At 36.8% G+C, this 23,027-nt stretch overlaps 1 protein-coding gene across 10 annotated transcripts in view; it reads left to right on the plus strand.

Annotated features, from left to right (window-relative positions):
* The window catches only part of LOC129719162 (uncharacterized), a 280,608-nt gene that overhangs the window by 190,623 nt on the left and 66,958 nt on the right, over window positions 1-23,027 (plus strand). Inside the window, exon 1 of one of the 10 annotated variants that reach the window (XM_055670598.1) lies at window positions 11,329-12,769. The exons of the other annotated variants lie outside the window; for them this stretch is intronic. Coding sequence (XP_055526573.1) covers window positions 12,433-12,769 — 337 coding nt within the window. The 5' untranslated portion in view covers window positions 11,329-12,432. Of the gene's footprint in view, window positions 1-11,328; window positions 12,770-23,027 lie in introns of those variants that run through there. 10 annotated transcript variants of the gene reach the window in all.

Below are 23,027 nucleotides of genomic sequence, written 5' to 3' on the forward strand. Positions count from 1 at the left end.
TTTCTTGAACGTTAACAAACATTATAGTGAAAAAAAAAAAATCATATGTCAACGCTTTGAATTTTGATTTAGAGGCGAATTTAGCACAGAGAGCCATAATTTTGCGTGTTTTCGGTAGTTTCGTGAATAATATCTCAAATTTTAGTAATCAGATACTAATTATTTTTCCTTACATATCTTTCCTGAACGTTGACAAACATTTTAATGAAAAAAGAATCACATGTCATGGCTTTAAATTTTGTTTTAGAGACAAATTCAGCATAAAAAGTCATAATTTTGCAAGTTTTACTTAGTTTTGTGAATAAAATCTCAAGTTTTAGTAAACAGATACTTGTTACTTTCCTTCAAATGTCTTTCCTAAACGTTTACAAACATTTTAATGTAAAAAAAATCACATGTCATCGCTTGAATTTTGATTTAGAGGCGAATTCAGCATAAAAATTCATGAAGTTGCATGTTTCACGTAGTTTTGTGAATAATATCTCAAGTTTTAGTAATCATATACTATTTATTTTTCCTCAAATGTCTTTCCTAAACATTAACAAACATTTTAATGAAAAAAGAATCACATGTCATGGCTTTAAATTTTGTTTTAGAGGCAAATTCAGCATAAAAAGTCATAATTTTGAAAGTTTTACGTAGTTTTGTGAATAAAATCTCAAGTTTTAGTAAACAGATACTTGTTACTTTCCTTCAAATGTCTTTCCTGAACGTTAACAAACATTTTAATGTAAAAAAATCACATGTCATCGCTTGAAATTTTGATTTAGAGGCAAATTCAGCATATTTTTGCTTGTTTTACGTAGTTTTGTGAATAAAATCTCAAGTTTTAGTAATCAGATACTAATTATTTTTTCTAACATGTCTTCCCTGAACATTAACAAACATTTTAGTGTAAAAAATCATATGTCAACGCTTTGAATTTTGATTTAGAGGCAAATTTAGCACAGAAAGTCATAATTTTGCGTGTTTTACGTAGTTTCGTGAATTATATCTCAAGTTTTAGTAATTAGATACCTATTATTTTTTCTCGAATATCTTTCTTAAACATCAACGAACATTTTAATGAAAAAAGAATCACATGTCATCGCTTTGAATTTTGATTTGGAGACGAATTAAGTATAAAAAGTCATAATTTTGCATGTTTTACGTAGTTTTGTGAATAATATCTCAAGTTTTAGTAATCAGATACTAATTATTTTTCCTCGAATGTCTTCCCTGAACATTAACAAACATTTTAGTGAAAAAAGAATCATATGTCATCGCTTTGAATTTTGATTTAGCACAGAAAGTCATAATTTTGCATGTTTTACGTAGTTTTGTGAATAATATCTCAAGTTTTAGTAATTAGATAACTATTTTTTTATAACTAATGTCTTTCCTGAACATCAGCGAACATTTGAATGCTAAAAAACCTACATGTCACCGCTTATTATTTTTGATTTAGAACGATTCAAAATGATGATGATTACTGTACACCACAGAGACTGAGGGAATAATATCAATAAGATCAAGCGTTACGGAATTCCATTTTTATATAGTAGATGAAAGTTCTAGTTGCCCCATAAGACCCTATTAAATTTCATTGTAATTGGATTTTTATTTTAGAGGTTATGTTTAAAAATGTAAAAATCACGAAACATACGTTAGAAACCACACAACCGATTTCAATAAAATTGATATCAAATGAACGGGCTATCTTAAAAAGCCTTAACTTTTGAATTTTATATAGATTGAACATGTGGTTCAAAAGTTATGAAAAGAAACGTGTTCTGAAGACTGTTTAATTTCACTCATGTTTCTCAGAGATGGCTGGACCGATTTCCACAAAATCAGTGTCATATGAAAGGTCTAGTTACCCCATAAGACCCTATTGATTTTTTTTGCAATCGGACTATTACTTTGCCTGTTATGTTTAAAAATGAGAAATCTAGCTATGAAAAGAAACATATTCCGAAGAATACATAAACTCACTCACTTTTCTCAGGGATAGCTGAACCGATTTTCACGAAATTAGTGTCAAATGAAAGGTCTAGCTGACTCATAACACCCTATTGAATTTTACTGTAACCGAACTGTAACTTTGTCTGTAATGTACTGATTTGTGAAAATCATGAAATTTCATTATCTCAGAAACTACACAACCGATTTGATCAATAGTATTATCAGATGAACGGGCTAGTTAAGGGTTAACTGATGAATTATGATTTAACACGTGGTTTCAAAGTTTGGCTGCCCTATACGTTTCCATTTCATTTAATTATAATCGAACTGAGCAAATTGTAGTAAATTGTTAATAAAACAACGAAGGTCTATTATCTCAAAGATTACACGACTTATTTGAACATAACTAGTGTCATACGAACGAGTCATCTCTCAAACTTACAAATAACAAACTTCAAACAATTTGATATGTGGTTCAAAAGTTATGGAAAGAAAAGAAATTCAAAGGCTATTTAAAACTATACCTGCTTTTATCAATATATGTGGCCACAATATAATTTAAATGTGGTATCGTACCATTTGAATGTTTCCGGTATCGCTCGTGATTGAATTGTTCGAAATTAAGAGTCAATTCTTTTATTTCGCTATTCCTTGAGCATTTACATTACGTCAAATTTCATACTTTATACTTCTATTACAGCATCATTATTTTAGAACCCAAAAAGTGAATACACATTTATTGGATTGAAGCGTTCATGTAAATCTATTTTTACAAATAATAAGTTTGAATGAGAATGGCTGGGTCTGACCGCTAGGTGGATTAATTTAGGTTTTTGAGAAGACATAACTTTCGAGTCCTTACCGCTAAATGAATATCAAAAAGTCAATTTACATTGGCAACCTAAGGCTCCTGTTCGTGGGTGACCATCAGTCATCGCTACCACATTTTGACGTTGAAAATAGTTCTCAGTTTGTATTCGGAAATTGATCAATCGCTTTTTATTATCTCAGAACTTTTTCATTAATTTGAACCATTGAAGCATGTTTTCCTTTGCAATTTTTCGTTATTCCCAGGATTCCGGGGAATCAAATATTTATTTCCCGAATTCCGGGAAGCTGGAAGTCGTCGGTAAATGGACGCTCTAAATGACTGCGAAATAGATTTGAAATCAAGCTAAGGATTACTTTTTTTATTAATTAATTGAATATGTATTTGGCTTGAATTTCAATTTTAGAATTTATTTCTAATCGGATTCGAGGTAATTTGGATATGAAAACAGGACTAGGTTTAAGATTTGATTCGGCGTTGGAATGAATTTTAGTTGATATTATGAATTGATTTTGGATTAGCATTTGAGATTGCATTTAAATAATATATTGGAATAAATTTGTTACTTAAAATCAATTCTATTGGAAATTAGATTTTAATTCGATTAATATTTTTTGTTTTTGGCTTAAAGTTGGATTTGGACAACATTAACGAAATTAAGAGTCATTTCTTTTATTTCGCTATTTCTTGAGCATTTACATTACGTCAAATTTCATACTTTATACTTCTATTACAACATCATTATTTTAGAACCCAAAAAGTGAATACACATTTATTGGATTGAAGCGTTCATGTAAATCTATTTTTATAAATAATAAGTTTGAATGAGAATGGCTGGGTCTGACCGCTAGGTGGATTAATTTAGGTTTTTGAGAAGACATAACTTTCGAGTCCTTACCGCTAAATGAATATCAAAAAGTCAATTTACATTGGCAACCTAAGGCTCCTGTTCGTGGGTGACCATCAGTCATCGCTACCACATTTTGACGTTGAAAATAGTTCTCAGTTTGTATTCGGAAATTGATCAATCGCTTTTTATTATCTCAGAACTTTTTCATTAATTTGAACCATTGAAGCATGTTTTCCTTTGCAATTTTTCGTTATTCCCAGGATTCCGGGGAATCAAATATTTATTTCCCGAATTCCGGGAAGCTGGAAGTCGTCGGTAAATGGACGCTCTAAATGACTGCGAAATAGATTTGAAATCAAGCTAAGGATTACTTTTTTTATTAATTAATTGAATATGTATTTGGCTTGAATTTCAATTTTAGAATTTATTTCTAATCGGATTCGAGGTAATTTGGATATGAAAACAGGACTAGGTTTAAGATTTGATTCGGCGTTGGAATGAATTTTAGTTGATATTATGAATTGATTTTGGATTAGCATTTGAGATTGCATTTAAATAATATATTGGAATAAATTTGTTACTTAAAATCAATTCTATTGGAAATTAGATTTTAATTCGATTAATATTTTTTGTTTTTGGCTTAAAGTTGGATTTGGACAACATTAACGAAATTAAGAGTCATTTCTTTTATTTCGCTATTTCTTGAGCATTTACATTACGTCAAATTTCATACTTTATACTTCTATTACAACATCATTATTTTAGAACCCAAAAAGTGAATACACATTTATTGGATTGAAGCGTTCATGTAAATCTATTTTTATAAATAATAAGTTTGAATGAGAATGGCTGGGTCTGACCGCTAGGTGGATTAATTTAGGTTTTTGAGAAGACATAACTTTCGAGTCCTTACCGCTAAATGAATATCAAAAAGTCAATTTACATTGGCAACCTAAGGCTCCTGTTCGTGGGTGACCATCAGTCATCGCTACCACATTTTGACGTTGAAAATAGTTCTCAGTTTGTATTCGGAAATTGATCAATCGCTTTTTATTATCTCAGAACTTTTTCATTAATTTGAACCATTGGAGCATGTTTTCCTTTGCAATTTTTCGTAATTCCCAGGATTCCGGGGAATCAAATATTTATTTCCCGAATTCCGGGAAGCTGGAAATCGTCGGTAAATGGACGCTCTAAATGGCTGCGAAATAGATTTGAAATCAAGCTAAGGATTACTTTTGAAGTAGAATACTTCTCTCAGGAAGTTTGGCTACATAGGGATGTAAAATGAAAATCTAAAACCGAAAAAAGTGAAAAATATGTCCAATTTCAAATGCTAATAAATCGGTTAGTATTCAATGGATTTCCTTCGTTTTTGCAGTAATAGATTGGAAAATCTTCTAAGATTCTTCCCAAATGAAGATAATTGTAATTTTATTATTCAAACTATTGTACTATTGAAAATAGTCAAGCCTTGTCAAAACGAAAAATTCGACCTCTGAGTGGTCGTTATATGATTCCCAAGCACGGTCGACAGAATCATATACTATTTGGCCTATATAAAAGCTGGTTTCAGCCGAAGCCGCTCATAACAGTTCTAGACAGCGACAACAGCAGTCATCTCTTAGCAGTAGCAGTAGCAGTGCAGTGGATACCAGCGTTAGCGGATAGTGGCCACAGCTGTGGCGTAGCAATGGATAGCGCACTAGTTGCAGCGGATCTCAGCATCGATAGTAGCTTGGCCAGCTGATGCAGGGACAGCGGATAACAATGGCAGCGTGTAGCGGCCACAACTGTGGCATGGCTACGAATAGCGTAGCAGTTGTAGCGGGTATCCGACCATGAAGCATTTATGCAATAATTGAATGAAAATTGCAATTGCAGCAATCGGTCTTTTCCGAGGCTACTAAATGTTTTTGGAAGAGCATAATGAATGGTTATTAATAAACTGCAACTGAGGTTTGATGCTGCTGCAAATGCACAGCACTGTGATGTTTATTACGATTTGTTGATATTGTGCATAACAAGCGGTATATACGAAACAAATCCGATTTCAAACAGAAAAGTTCGGCACGTTCTGCTCACGATGCTTAGTCTGTTTTAGAAAATTCCTAACACTTCATTAACAAGGATGTAACGTCTTGAAGAAGACGGTTAAAGTTTGACATCCCAGCAGAATTACGACCTTCATACTCATGTCTACCATCGGCAATATCAAACACGCAACAATTTGCTGCCACGCGACGCGGAGACGTGAACATTCTTTTCCTTCCAAGCCGCACAACACGACACAATGCATATTACTTTGTTGCCTTTATGAGAGCTCTATCGGTCCGGCTCGACAGAATGTCCACAAGAAATCGTTTTTGTACATCCCTGTTACGAAACTGAGAAAATCTGTAGGAACTGAAAATAAAGGCGGGTCCAGAATGAATGAGATGTATGAGTATTATGACATACAAATTAAAATTTTTCGAACGTTGTAGAATGGTATAACTGGAAATAATTTAGCCACACCAATTTTTCCAGTTATATAATTCCACAACGTTCGAAAAATTTATTATGTCAGAGCGTCGCATGTCAGAGTGTCGCATGTCGCACGCTATCTGACCATGAAGCTTTTATGCAATAATTGAATGAAAATTGCAATTGCAGTAATCGGCCTTTTTCAAGGCTACAAAATGTATTTGGAAGAGCATAATAAATAGCTATTAATAACTGCAACTGAGGTTTGATGCTGCTGCAAATGCACAGCAGTGCGATGTTTATTGCGATTTGTTGATACTGTGCTTAACAAGCGGTATATAAAACAAAAATCCGGTTTCAAAATGACTGACACGCAAGCAGCCGGGTTATCTTTCTTGTAAGAGTATTCTACTTCAACCTTACGGTCGTGGCTTTGTACACAACCCTCCTGTGATTTTTTTATTAATTAATTGAATATGTATTTGGCTTGAATTTCAATTTTAGAATTGATTTCTAATCGGATTCGAGGTAATTTGGATATGAAAACAGGACTAGGTTTAAGATTTGATTCGGCGTTGGAATGAATTTTAGTTGATATTATGAATTGATTTTGGATTAGCATTTGAGATTGCATTTAAATAATATATGGGAATAAATTAGTTACTTAAAATCAATTCTATTGGAAATCAGATTTTAATTCGATTAATATTTTTTGTTTTTGGCCTTAAGTTGGATTTGAATAACATTTGGAATCGCAGTTTAGATTGGCTTTCTATTGACTTTAGCCTCAAATATTTGGTTGGATTTAGATTAAGATTTTAAATTTATAGTTTATTCTGCTGTTGAATGAGGATAAAATTTGAAAAAAATTGAAAATGGCTGAGTTGAATATTGGTTGGAATTGGCATGAAGTTATTTTTTCAATACTTGATTATTTCGACTGCAATCTCACCTTAAATTTCGAATCGAATTGGAAACTAGATCTAAGATTTTATTGGAAATTATATTCGACAGTTCATGTTAAAATGACTCAATAATGGAATTTAGGTTGGGAATTGAGATTTTCATCGATATCAAATTAGTGGTTTAGAATTAAAATCAGGTTGGGATTTGAGATTTAATTTGATACCGAGATTGAATTGAGTCGAGGTTTCAAATAGTGTTGTATTTTTCATTGGAATATTTGTAGGGGTATAGGATTTAGTATGAAATTAATTGGAGTCAGCTAATGGTTTTGAAGCTCCGATTTGAAATTTCGATTTGGGATTAGAAGTTGGGATTTAATTTGAGATTGAATATAGATTTGAATTTTAAAGCACAATGTGGGTTTTAAGGTGGATGCGTAGTAAAATTGGAGAAACAATCCTATATTTAATTTAACTATAGAATGGAATTCGATAAAAGATTACACTCCGGATAGGATTGGTATGGACCATGAAGTTATTTTTGGAAGTTGTGGGTTCGAGTCCCACCTGCTGAACTATATTTTTCGTAGTTTCTACAACCATATTTTCAATTAATTTAATTTTCTGTCTTCATTACGGCTTCGCAGTCTTTAAAATGTGAAAAGAAAACGATATTTTTCTCTTACACCCACGTTTCGAAACGTCGATGTAAGAGAAAAATATCGTTTCCTTTTCACATTTTAAAGACTGCGAAGCCGAAAGAGACTCCTCTGAGTAAACTAACAGTCGATAAAAAGTATAGTGTCTTCATTACTACATTTACTCCTTAAACAAAATTAAAGAGCTATTTTTAATAAAAAATAAAACATTGGCTTAGAATTCAGATGCGTTTGTAGTTTGCTTAGAAATAAATTCGTAATTCACTTATGTGGTTTGAGTTTGGAACTGCGTTTCGGGAAGGACTTGAAATTGGATTTGGTGAAATATGTGATTTGAGATTAAATTGAAGATTAAATTACTAATGAGTCTGTGAGAGGATTTTGTATTATATTTTAGGATCTATTTGATGCTGGCTTTTTGGAATTGGATATGTAGGTTGGTCTGGTGTTAGGTATGGAATGGATTTCAATTCGAATTTTGAATTGTTTTTGAAGTTGGACTGATGAAGAAATCTAGGACTAAATTTTGAGGTGACTTTTATATAGTATTTGAAAAAAAATGGAAGGAATTGTAACTCAACCAATTTTGAGATCGAGTTGTAAGACTTGGATCGTATTAGAATTGAGAATTAGTTTTGGGGTTTGGGTTGAATTGAATTGGATTGAATTTGATATTAACCCTCTAGTGCCCAAGTTAGTTTTAGACGGACTTCGAAAAAATCACTCTAGATCTTGATAAACACATTCTAAGTAGTTATTGAAGCATTTTAGAGGTTTAACTGAAGCCCGTCGAAAGGCGGCACTGGGCACTAGAGGGTTAAGTTCAAAATTAAAATTTGATGCAGGGTGAGATTCATGATCTGGTATCAGGTTCAATTTGAAAATGATTTGAGTTCCCCGTTGAAGGATTAGACTTTGGAATTGAATTTCAAAATAACTTCCGAAAAAATCTATCTGCGCCAGTATTCTGTTGCTTTGAGTTTGGTTTACAATTAAATTCGGGACTAGACTATATCTGGGATTGTAACCTATGGGAATTTGATAAAAGATTCAATTTAAATACGATATTAGAGTTGAAGTTTAATTGAAAAATAAATATTTGGTTGGTTTCCGTTAAGTTTGTCTTAAAAACAGCATTCGTATCAAATAGTATTAAATTGCGCATTCTCGTATTAAACGAGATTGGAATAGATTTAGATTTGAAATTCAATTCCAGATAAAATTTGAGTAGTTTTTGGAATCATATTTGAGGCAGAATTATGAAAAAAAATTGAGCATTGAATCTTAAATTCGATATCAAAGTGCATGTTACATTAGGTTGAATATTAAATTTTGCAATCGATTAGTATTGAGATTCAATTTTGAATGGAATTCGGAACTTGGTACGAAATTTAAATTGAATTAGATTTAAGATCGAATTTAAAATTCGATTTGGTTTTGATGATTTTGAAGAAAACAGGCCAAGCTTCTCCTGTCAAAAAATTTATATGAATTGCAATAATATAGTAATAGCCTACAGCACACAATTATTACTTTAGTTTATTGACTATAAGACCGCGAACGTTTAACACTGATACAAAGCAAATGAACGTAAAAGTAAAACCACTATTACGTGCTGTGACTAAACACTACATTATGAATTCGGCTCATAAATTCAAAATAAGCTGGGTTTGCCGCAGCTAAATTAAACGATTTCGGGACAAATTAATAATAATTGCGTTTTTTCTCGACCGAACAAGCTTTCTTCCATTCGTCTCTCTTGTTGCTTACGAAATTGCGAACTTTGATATTCACACGGTCTGCTATGCCTGTTTTTTTAAACTAATAATCAATTTGCAATTTGAAAAGCATAACACTTGTGCCACTGAAAATTAGTCTTAACTTTGGAAAATAAACAACAAGGATGATTTCGACATTACCTAACTACTGTACCCAAAGACACTTTGAGACGCAACATGAGTACCGCTTCATGAGCAAGCAGACAACGAAACCACAAAAAACTACCAGAACTGTCACTTCAGAATTAAATGACCATTGACAACCGGTAATTGAATGGTGAAGTATCATTGGAAATAAAAAAAAATTGCGTGGTCCCATGCCAATGACATATTCGAGTTGCAAACGCAACCTTGCAGTTTTTCACCGTTGCTTATTCTGCACCTAGAGTGTTGTCGAATGACCTACGGATAAATCAATTACCAGGTCTCTCGAAGGTCCGTTGCAATTTTTACCCGTACAGAGTGTCATGAAGAAGTGTATCGCAATTGCTCTGAGGTTAATAGCATTAGATTGTATACATTTTCCAGATTAGTTCCCTCAGTGTGGTTGGCCATTCTATCAATCAATTTTCGACAAACTTTCAATGCTTTGATAACGGATGGCGTGAGACTGACTTATCTGCTAGCTTAAGACGTTTCTGATTCGTCATTCTAACGCCACAAACTCGGTCAGTGGCGGTTTTTTTTTTCTTTGCTTCGCGTTGCCGCGCCATTCGTCGTTCAGTTCGAATTCCGGTTAGCGGAGGTGTGACCGGGTAACAGTTACCTTCGGGGCCAATTGTTACGAATTTTGTCGGGCGTTGGAAGCAGCGCAGCTGCGCTGCGTAGTTTACACGTTCTATTTTTGCGAGTTTTTTTTTGCGGATCATCGAGTACGAAGTTAGAATGGCGCGGTACAAAAAAACTCTAGGGGGAACCAATTGTTGCAGTTGATTTATTTTCCTAGAACAAACGTGTTTTTTCTTTGCCCGAATGACAATTTTACGTAGAAACAATAAGAGGTTGGTTTTTACTCATTTAGGTTTACATTGTGTACAAAAAAAAAAGGTTTTTCTCAGCAAACGGTGAGCTGCATTAGTTAAGCCCGCATCTGACATGTATCAACTACACACTGTTATTACTGTCACAGCATTCCAGATTGGTGGACAGTCATGAATACCCTCGGTAACCGCATTCCGTGAAGAGAAGAACGAAAAACAAGGCAGAAACTCCCGCACACGAATCCAACGTAAAACACTAGTAGCCTTTGAGGGTTTTCACGCTTATTTACCAAGCTCTAGTGGAGCATTATGTGTTTGGTTTGTTATGTTTTGTTTCAATTGATAAGAGATTTTATGGTTGCTATTATTATTATTACTACATCTAAATAACTGACATCATTAGTACTAATTTGCTATAGAGAATGGGCGACTGCTGCAGATAGATGAAACGAATAAAGTTTCACAAGCTTTCTGTCTTGCTTTTCAACTAATTAAAAAAACAAAATATCAACGAACGCAACATGCCATCGAGTTTGCGTGAAATCCCCCTGACGTAGGATGACAAACGCGTTGATCGCTTTTTTATTTAACTTCTTCTTCTGCATGCAAAAAAACCTTCTCTCTCACGAGCAACTACCTACCCGCCATTCACCGCCGATGCAATGTTGTAAACGCAAGAAAAAAGCACCTGGGGAATTTTTTCAACCACCCAGCGGACCCACCACCCACTGAATCGCTCTAGTCGCCGCCGCCGCCGGCGCAGTGCAGTGCATTCCACTTGGCGCACTTTGCGAGAGAGGCTCAGCAGCAAGTACTAAGACTCACCTCACTTCGCAGCGTTGCTGTGCAGTGCAGCGGCGCGAAATTCACCACTCGATCGCTCTCGCCATCGAAGCGCTTCACTGAGAATCTCAGTCGACAGTTGGCGGTCGTTGGCTTAAGGTGTGCTTGTTGTTTGTGATTCGTCAGATAGATGGTGCTGTGTTTTTGCGGGTTATTGTGAGCGATGCACCGTAACTGGTAACCGATTACCGAGTTCTTGAGCGCGCGCGGGTTCTACCCACCGGATGTCACCAATCAAGCGTGACACTTGAGCCAGATTGTGGTGGCCAGGGAAAAGAATAGTTGGGCGCTATCTACATCACAACCGTGTTCGCGTTCCAGTGATATTTGGAGCGTTCGAGTGTGAGTGTGTAATTCAGGTGAAAACTAGCATTTCTCGTGATTACGATAATTACGACTATCGCATCGTCAGTGGATGGAAGAAGATAAAAAAAAAGAAAAAGGAAGAGAAGAAACGGTGAAGAAAGCTAGAAGTGATCCGCGTAGGTCCGCGTTCAACTCGATTCGGCTCAACTCGCCACGCCTCGCCTCGCCTCACGCGCGCCTGGTCGGAAAAGCGAAGTATGAACGACCTCGAAATTGAAATTTTGTGCCAACTTTAGCCGCTCCTTCTGATTACGCCACAGTACCTTTCGGTTGGAAGTGCCCAGCGCGCTGATCAATGATCGTGTCTTCGTTAGGCTTCAATAAGCGCCGCCGTTTTGAAAGTTTTTCCTTTCCCTTTGCCCGGCCCTGCATGGAAGTTTGCTACCGCAGTGAAATTGTGAAAAACTGATAACCACTTTTCCGCCACGGGGCTGCGTGTTGGCCCATTCAGCAGGCAATATCCGATCTGATGTTGGGTTTGAATCTAGAGCAGCAGCGCAGCACGCAATGCGACCCTGAAACGTCAACGCGTCTCCGAACGCTCTCGCACCAGACAATCGCGTGGCGGGGTGTGTTGTGGTATTAGAAAACTGGGGCTTAGTGAAAAATTAATCAAAATCCGTGCCTAAGCTTCCCAAAACGCGAACGGAAAATTACTTTCCAAACTGCCGTGATCCCAAACGACGAACCATCGAGTGAAATCGAAAACAATCCGTCACTTAATCCTACTCTCTCGAAAGTGAAACCAACCCTGTGTCGCCATGACACAAATTGCCCGTTGACAGAACCTTCGTCGCTGTCAAATTTGATCGATGCAGATGCAAAGCGTTAACGGTGGTACCGCTGGGCCGCCCAGCCTGGCGTCCACGATGGGACCGCTCGGATCGGATCCCGGCTCACTCCAATCCCTGCTTCCAAATGGCACAACAAACGGCGGCACGTCTACACCGGCGTCTCCCCAGCAAACCCAGCCGAGTCAACCGCAACTCCAGCATCACATCAATGGGGGCGGTCTGTGGGACATTCCCACCGGAAATGGCCTCATGGGAGGCAGCAGTGGAGCGCCCTCGCTGTCTTCGCTGACCCGACTCAACAGTATGGAATGCTGGGATTACACCATCGAGCTCGAGTGTCTACGGGGTCCCGAAGGTAGGATGATCTGTTCCGTGTGTGTTTGTTGTTGTTGTTCGTCGATTCGGCGCCGATTTACTAACGAGTGAGAAGAAGATAAAGAAGGCAATGGGCGGTAATAAAAACTGGTTCTCGCGAGCCCGGGATGAATGCGATCCGCGCAAGTTTCGCGCTGCACTTCGGCCGGACGGTTGGTCGTTCTTGCCGTCGGGGTTTACCTCTTCTGCCTTCTTTATTTATTTATTTATTTTTCCGTTCCATTCTTGGTGCGCATGGGCTTGTTTTTGTGACTTTCGATCTCCTTCTTCTGCTTGCACCTATAACGAGCGAGCAACGTTGCGGTTTCCGGGGTACAGCTTCGCTGCTTGCTGGGCTTCGACGGCGAGTTTATTTCTTCAGTCTGAAGGTCAACCAAGAGCAGCGTAGCTACGAGGCTTGACCGGAAGCGAACTAATCAACAACTGTCGAAAAAATTATTTACTTGTTTATTATGATTGCTTGCTCGGAAATAAATTCGCTTCAGTTGTTTTCTAATTATCTAAATTATAATGTTTACAACTCGTAATTTCACAGTGTGGTTTAAATTCGATCGGTTTTGTTGTGTGCCGCGAAATCTGGTAGAGTCCTGTTCTTGAACTTTTGATTTCGTTTTGGAATTGAACGTGTACAGGACCGAGTTATGCTTCCGGATGAGTTCTGTTGAACTTAGACAATGCAACTGATGATGACGAAAAGAACAGATCAGAAATCGTCCATTCGCAACTATTATTTAGTCAGCACTCCTCTACTAAGTTAGATTTGAACTAACTTCCTACGCCAAGTAACTGTTAGGTGTAAAGTGCTAAAAGAATAAAAGCACCTTCATATAAATCTCATAACCAAAACCTTTCATTAAACCATCCGTAGTCCTACATTAAACCTGAGTTTTGAGGCTTAGGCAGAGAACCTTCTTTTTGTTTGGTTCTGAAGTAAAGCCTAAACACTAACCACCGGCTGTGCATCTTAGCTAAGAATTACCAAAATTGTTGATGTCGATCAGTAAAACCGGCAGCACTGATGAGATTATCTCATCACTAATCAAATTTACCATCCAAAGTCAGCCGTCCGAACATCCTTTAGATCAACTCGAACCGCCTAATTACAGTTTTTATAAATCCCCCAGTACGTACTCGTAAGATACACTTTAAGCAAAATCATCGCCGATACATGATGTGGATGAGCCCCCCTCTGCGGCTGCATGTTCCTATCGGCAGCAGATGTACGCTTTTCCGCCACTCACGCAGCAATTAGAACGGCGCTGATCCCGCTGGCCGCTCCCGTACTTCTTGGCTGTCGATGCTGGTACAGCAGGAGAAGAAAACAAACCATTCATGAACCCCTCGAACCGCTATGTAATCATCATTTTGGATTGCGTAGTTCTTTTGGCTTGGAAGAGTCCAGCTGCGAGCTTTGGAGTTTTTGGTGTTGATGATGCTTACGCTTTCGGCCGTCTGCGGCTGTGGGAACTCCACGGCTTATTGCGGGCCATCTCCCAACTCCTAAAAAAGAATGATTTGGGATTTTCTGTTCTTGCGCGGGATGATAGATTCGAGAAATCACAGCAAGCGACACGGTGAACGAAAGAAAAAAAAACACTCTTGCACCACGTAAATATTTTCACATTTACCATGGATCTCTTGTGCTTATCTCAGCTCTATAGAAATAAGATAAGCAGTATAACACTACTAATGACAGAATGCTTTTTATGGTTTTTGGGTAAAGCTTGGAACAGTAAATTTAACAGCTGGCAAGCTTAACACTTTTATGTTTATTATAACTCTCAGGCCACAGGCCATTACGTATTATTGTGTTTATGTACATTTTACCCATAGACAGAGAGATTTGGGTACATCAACTACCAAGTATACTACAATTAGAGCTAAGACATTTTTTTCACTGAACTAGAATTCTTAAACCTGAGATTAAAATTGACAGTTTTTATTATTTTTTCCTTTGAGAGAACTACCTATTCGATGCATGGATGCGTAGGATTCTTACTACATATTATCGTTCAAAAACATGCAAATTTTTGCAGACTTGAAACATTGTGCCTCAATGAATCCAGAACCTAAACATCTCATTGTATTCTGCTTTCTGAGTTGCTTGTATTTTCGAGGACCGATTATGTTTTTTATGTACAATCCAGAGCAATTCAATTGTTTTCAGATTGATAAGCATTGTTTAGTGTCAGATATGGTGTGTGTTTCGATCAAACTTTTAGGGCGAATCACACAAAAGTAGACGAAAGTAAAAAAAAATGTTTCCCTAATGCTCAAACTAGTTGCCCTAAGAACGTTATAAGTTTAAAACCATTCCTGTGAATTTCGAAGCCTTAGTTCGTGGCTTTTACGTTGGCTATACGGAAAAATCCATTTGAGTCTTCGAAAAAGTTATTTTCGCTAGGTGCACCAAAATTCACAGGGATAGTTAAAAAGTTATAATCTTTCATTATTTACAGCTTCAGCTATGGTTTTTATTTTGAGAACTACGTTGAGATTTGGCCCCTATTTTGTTAGTAAAATTAAAAAGCCCAAAAACTTATTGTTATGATAAAATAATAGACTATAAAGATTATAAAGACTATAAAGACTATAAAGACTATAAAGACTATTAGGACTATAAAGACTATAAAGACTATAAAGACTATAAAGACTATAAAGACTATAAAGACTATAAAGACTATAAAGACTATAAAGACTATAAAGACTATAAAGACTATAAAGACTATAAAGACTATAAAGACTATAAAGACTATAAAGACTATAAAGACTATAAAGACTATAAAGACTATAAAGACTATAAAGACTATAAAGACTTTAAAGACTATAAAGACTATAAAGACTATAAAGAATATAAAGACTATGAAGACTATATAGACTATAAAGACTATAAAGACTATAAAGACTTTAAAGACAATAAAAACTATAAAGACAATAAAGACTATAAAGACTATAAAGACTATAAAGACTATAAAGACTATAAAGACTATAAAGACTATAAAGACTATAAAGACTATAAAGACTATAAAGACTATAAAGACTATAAAGACTATAAAGACTATAAAGACTATAAAGACTATAAAGACTATAAAGACTATAAAGACTATAAAGACTATAAAGACTATAAAGACTATAAAGACTATAAAGACTATAAAGACTATAAAGACTATAAAGACTATAAAGACTATAAAGACTATAAAGACTATAAAGACTATAAAGACTATAAAGACTATAAAGACTATAAAAACTATAAAGACCATAAAGACTATAAAGACTATGAAGACAATGAAGACTATAAAGACTATATAGACTATGATGACCATGAAGACCATAAAGACTATAAGAACTCTAAGCACTATAAGGCTATAGTGGCTATTAGAAACTGTAAAAAAACTTGTAAAAAACTGTAAAAAAACTGTAAAAAAATGACTAGTTATTGCACAATAACTACAAAAGCTATAAGAAGATTATTAGAAAACTTGTCGATGTCGGTCGGATAGCTCTCCCATACACGGTTGTGATGTCGGGTTCGATTCCCGATCAGGTCGAGGATCTTTTCGAGCTGGAAATTTTCTCGACTAAGCACTGGGGCTCGGTGTGTCGTTGTACTTATCCTACAACATGCAAAATGTGCAAAAAAAAATTCGATAGTTGATCGAGACCGCTATTAGCCCTCCAGGCTTGCGTGGGATATTGTTGTTGTTGCATGAAAAGATTATAAATAGTCTATAAACAGCATAAACAAAATAAAACAATGATGATTATGAAGACTATAATAGGACTATAAAGACTATAAGACCATAAAAGCTATAGAGACGGTATAGATTGTGAAGATATTAATAAATGTTTTTATGTAAATTTTCGTCATCCTGTCATAGATTGCTAAATTACCTAGTTGCGAACTTGCTAAATTGCCAAATTTTTCAAATCAGGTTCATTACTAAATAGTTAAATTACTAAATTAGCTAAATGCAGAATTGTGAAACAAAACATTTGATTCATGATTTTAAGACTGATCTAACCTGTTCCGATCGAGTGACCCAAAAGAACCTATTTGCTCCCTCTTTGAATGTCAATTTTTTGTTTCATCGCTCACAACGCTATTGTTAACATTGCAGCTACTTAGGAATATTCAAAGGAATCCGGAGCAGCAAGCGTATTTATATAGAAGTTTTTTAGATTTTAGTTCTGTTTTTGATCATTTTTAGCTACACAATACTATGGACTCGCTCAGGGTAAAAAAAAAACAAAATGTTCACGGTTTTTTAACTTAAATCAACTCATGTTTAATGAAGTGCTATGTATTAGATAAGCTATAGAATTACCGGAAAAATCAAACGAAATATTCATTATGCGAAAAAATGCCACATCAAGAACAAAGAGCAAAAAAAGTGATTTTACAGCATGACATCGCTCGACCACATGTTGCCGAACCCGTTGAAATCTACATATGATTGATTTCTTGAATATTTTACATTAAAGGAAAATTTTCTTGCAAGAAACAGTAATAATTTTATCGCGGACCTAAAAAAATAAATAGCCAACACCTAAGTTTAAAAACAGATAATTAAAATAATAAAAAAAAACTGAAAATGAAAAATGTAGGTGCTGAAGACGATGATTCAACATTATATCCAAAAGCACTGGAAAACATTATTGAAAAGTGAGAATGCTCAATGGACCAAACCTTAAAAAATCTAAACAAGGCCAAAAACTTATCATAAAAAAGGCAAAATTTTCAATAAAGGTTGAAAATCCTAGAAAAACAGCTTCCAAAAGTCAGAATAGGAACAAAAATGATAACATTGTTGACAACAAATCGCCGAATCAAGTTATGTCAAAATTCAAAATTTTTGGAAACACTTTTAAATGCTAGAAAAGCAGCAAAAAATTGTCCCAAATTTGACGCACAGTCCTTTAAAATTATTTCTGATTTAAATAATGCTGAAATTAAAAATCGTTTTCAACTGCTTTTGAATACCAGAAAAGCAACAAAAAAGGATCCTAAATTTAACCCAAACTGCTACAGATTATCACTGAGAAATGTTTTCAAACTATGCTGAATGTTTATGAACAGCTGTTCAATGCTAAAAATAGAAAAAAAATGATTCCAAATTAAGCTTGGAGTCACTTTCAGCAGTCAGAAAAGGCCTGCATAAACTACAAACCAAACATGCTGAATGATACCAACCTTAGCAAAGTCACGTTGTTCTCTCGTTATTGTCAAATGTTTTTAACAGACATTTTAATTTTTGCTTCTGCTCTGTGCTATGTTTCTGCTTCTCGCCAGTTTCGAGATGCAAAGAAAACAACACAAGTTACTTTCCTACCTGGAATCTCCCCTTATTCAATATATGCATAGAGACACACAGTAAAAGTACTGCAGTGTGCTCTGTTGTGTAGTTGTTGAGTGTAATGTACTTTCAGCAAGCTCCTCAGGTACACACGATTCTCTGCCCTCTTCAAGCTTTGCCTACCAGTGTGAAAGCTGTTGTTTTCACAGTGAAAGGTATTCTCCTACAGGCTAGTCGTTCTTTGAAATGAAATGACATGGCTGCCTCGAAGCTACTTCCACAGTTCTGCGGTTTATCCTAATAATATCGATGTCATCCACAAAGCCATGACAATTAAAATTTCAAACCGTTGCTTTGTACGTTTCGTACTGCATCTTCCAAGGCAGCGCTGAATAGAAGGTTTGCAACTTTCGTCCATTCAACCTCACGGAAGCGCCTGATGACCGCTATTCGAAAGCATGTTGTTGAACCCCCTTCAGCGTCATTTGAATCAACTTAACCCGAATCAACCCAATAATGCCATATAGCATCATTTGACTTATTGAACATTTCTTGATTTAAAATGAAATTCAATGACATTTCCATCATTTGATATTGCTTTTTTAAACGCAAAAAATGCCGGTTACGAGAAAACACATCGAGCTAGTTCAGTTTTGTAGGCGGACGCAGGAGCTATCCAAAGTTAAAAAAATAAAATATTCACGAGGAATTCTGAGTTGACTTCACCTGACTAGGTCGTACGCAGCCTTGAAATCCACGAACCGATTGTGAGTCTGTAGGTCGTGTTTCCGTAACTTATCTAAAATTTGTCGTGAAAGTCGTAAAAAAGATCATGAGCAATATGCGGTAGAACCCTTTGTACGTTTATAGTTTCAGTCGAGTTACAGTTTAATAGTCGAAGGCCCTTTTTATAGATAGGGTAAACGTAGTCTTCCAACTAGTCCAACCCAGATTCCTCAAAAACCAAGTGGATCGCATTTTACGGCTTCGCGCTATAATCTTTCTAGAGCATCTATTTCGAGCTTTCTTAGCTTTTTTCGTTTCGCTTTTGTCGACCGATGTTATAGGGTTCCCAGACCACAAACGCATATTCCAATAACGGTCGAGCAATTGAACAGTACAGTAAACAATTTTAAACTTCTTGGCAAATCAAAACAGAAATCCTCGCTGCAAGGCTTTCGAAACTACCTGAGGGCTAATGCGGTCCCGATCAACTAGATTAGTTGAGAGAATTCGTTATCGATATTGTTTTCGGCACATTTTGCATGTCGTAGGATAAGTACAACGATACACCGTGCCCCAGTGTTGAGTCGAGAAAATTTCCAGCTCGAAAAGTTCCTCAACCTGATCGGGAATCGAACCCGATATCACAACCGTGTGGGAGAGCTAGCCGACCGACATCGCTAACTACAGAATCACGGGGACCAGTAAACTATGCATGCAACATGAGTTTTGAAGTTCAGTTTGGCATCGAGCAGGATCCCCAGATCCTTTACCGTCGTTTCGTGCCTTAGGTGTATCCCCCCCAAAGCGTAGTCAAGTCATCGCCATAGAATAGTTTACAGTACGTTAGAATACATCGTTCATGTACAGCAAGAATAGAAATGGTCCATGATAACTTTCCCGAGGAACACCGGATCAAACAGATTGAATGGAAAACGTGATCACGGATTTTGACGGACAGATTTCTGCCAGTTGGATACGATTTGAGCTAGACAAGCAAATTATCATTCATGCCAAGTTTGTCAAATTTAGCTATAGCAATCTTATGATTCATTTTTTTTTTTCTTCACCTATCGTTTATTTGACACGGCACAAATACAATTTAATGTTTAACGGCGCCAATTATATCTGATGACTTAAATTCTTTAAGCAAATTTTTTATCCTCGCTGCCGACTACGAGCTGAAATTAAGTCTATCTTAAAACTAGCATATATTTTTCAATCAATGTTTTGTAGTTGAATGGTCGTCTGATGATCGTCGAATGGACATGGATATGCAGCATGTATGGATTTGTTCTGCTAAGCCACGATGTCATGAGCTGGGACAGGGGCATGTAATCCTCGGGGCCTGGAAGTATTGTGCGGGGTTCAGTTGCTGGTAATGGTTCGTTGTTGTTGTTCGCTGTTGTTCAAGCCAAGAAATCGCGAAAGGCCTCGGGTTCTCAGGTCCTAGCGGATTCGTGTGGGGTTCAGTTGCTGATTCCAAAATCGAGGTCTATGACGTGTTTTGCCGTTTTGTTGAATGTGGATGGAAAGGAATGGGACTAGACTGGGGCGTGGATGGATTTCAGGAAAATGTATATAAGGGACATGTAGGGTAGGTCACGACTCGCCAAGACATCACGAACAGGAACAGCTGGTCCTCTACCCTCGGCCCGGAGGGAAGTTAATAATTTAGACCTGGCGTCACGGTGTACAGGGCATGACCAAACAACGTGCTCTATGTCGTGATAACCTTCACCACAGGCACAGATACCACTTTCCCCGAGCCCAATACGACGGAGATGCGTATCAAATCTATAGTGATTGGACATATGCCGCGACATCACGCAAATGAAATCTCGACCTACATCCAACCCCTTGAACCACGGGTTCGTCGATACCTTGGGGATTATGGAATGTAACCACCTTCCCAGTTCCCCTCTAGTCCAAGAATTTTGCCAACTGATGATCGTATTCTGACGTACAAGTGCGAAAAACTCATTAAAAGCCATTAAAAGGTCTTTCATAAATGTCACCGTTTGTTGCGCCCACCTTAGCCAAAGAGTCCGCTGTCTCATTACCCGGTATCGAGCAGTGAGAAGGAACCCACGCTAAGGTAATCTGAGTAGATTTTTCGGATAAAGCACTCAGATGTTCCCGTATTTTCCCTGCCACTGAAATTTAAAAGAAATTGTTTTAAAATTATGTGTAAAGTTTTTTAAAACACAAAAAAATTATGATGGTACCAAAGTAGTCTCGCAGTCGCTTGTTAAAATCAGCATAGGCCTGAAAGAATCTCAAACCAAGATTAGCATTACTTCTACAGTCAAGATAAAATTTTAAACAGTGCTCAGAATAAGAACAAATTTGTAAGCCAGTGGTAAACCGACTCTAATACTCTCAACCAAAAATTTTCAATAAAAATCGAATTGCTAGAAAAGTCAGGAGAAGCAACAAAGAAGTATTCGAAATATATCTAAAATCACCTCAAACGTTCTAAAGGCTAGAGAAGCTGAATACCGTTAAAACACGCTTTTCAAATTTCAAATGTTTGATGGTCAGGTCAACACTGTTAAACACTGCTTTTACCCTAGAGATCAAAATGAGACAAAAATGGAAAATTATAGCTTTTAATCATTACTGTGAATTTCGTTACTCCTAGCAAAGATGACTTTAGCAAAGACTGCAAACGTAAAAGCGACGAAGCCGGTAAGAGCAAATTTCGACCAACCAGAGTCAAAAACAACGCCAAACACCGTCCAATATGTTTTTTTGGAACGGGGATAACATTCAGAAGCCAAAAAACGACCCCAAATGCCATTTTAAAGTTTATAATGATGGATTCCGTTTTCTGAAAAACGACCTGGTTCCTGTGAAATTGTAAAAAATGAATACCACAAAAGATCAAAACAATGGTCGCAGTGGTCCAAATCTTACAAAAAAAAATAAGATGGTACTGATTCCGATTACTATTAACTGAATTCGGTTAGGTTGTGCAACGCACAGACCACCGTCGTGACTCGTGACGCACCAAGTTGACAAAAGTCGACTTAACAGATGTGAGATATGAAATCACCGACTCACTGATAAGATGGTACACATGGATAAAATTACAGCGTCAAGCAACAATAAACACAAGACGGATGATGAAACAAATGATATCATCTAATTACCATTTTTGAGAAACGGTGACTGTATTTAAATTTTTTTTATTTTACATTCATGTTCTTCGAAAACTGCAGCTCTGCTCCATGAAATCTAACTTCATCGCATTTCTTCGGAACTGCACACACACACAAACGACGACACGTTCCGATAATTGCTACTATGAAAGCACCAATTATGATCGCGTTCGGTGGATTTCCCCATACAATCCGAAGCACGGGAAAATCTGCTTGTGAACAGCAACCCAATCGATGCGCGCACGGGCGCGGTGCAGAAATCCGCTTCAGATTACACTCCGATTACGCGACTCGCCTCGATGATTGAACCACTTTCCCGCGTTTTTCCGATCGCTTTATCGCTTGCTCGGAAACACGTGGTATACTGGTGGAGAGCTTCGTGATGGACACGTGGTGCGACAAGTCCACCGGCAGCGGGTTACGTCCACAGTGCTGCATCTGCAACCGCTGGTCGCGTCATTCCGGTGGATGGCCAACCAAAGCGTGGGAAACGGTCATCCGAGTTTGCGCGCACTTAGTGCGCAAATTCGCGATCGAAATTATGTTTATTGGGGCTTCATTTGTCTGTCCGATAAAGTGAACGGAGATGATCACGCTTTTTTGTTTGCTCGCCTAAACAAACCTGCTGCCTGCTTCTGATGAGCCATCAAGGATTGAAGATTACTTTTTTTACCGTCATATTCGCGGTACTTACGGAGTAATTGGCATATTACGAGAAACGAATTGGTTGTAAATAGTAAATTATTGCTACACGACTAATTTCCTTATTCTGAAACCAGCAGTAAATGGTAGATTTCAGTTTTACTACCAAGATCTTATAGAGCATATTTTTCTACATTTTCTGGATTAATGGCAGAAAACAAACAATGTCATTCATTATCTCATCAATCTGATTAAGTAAGTTGTACTTATGTTTACATTTCCAGTGTTACTTCATAGCTCTCCGCAACTCATAATCATCATCGTGTTACAGTTTCTCCCCGATTCTAATAGTTACTTGTGTCTCTCTTTCGTTACAGGTAAGCGCAGTCGCAACCTAAGCGGTCATTACCGGCCG

Source organism: Wyeomyia smithii, chromosome 1, assembly GCF_029784165.1.
Source record: "Wyeomyia smithii strain HCP4-BCI-WySm-NY-G18 chromosome 1, ASM2978416v1, whole genome shotgun sequence".
NCBI lineage: Eukaryota > Metazoa > Arthropoda > Insecta > Diptera > Culicidae > Wyeomyia > Wyeomyia smithii.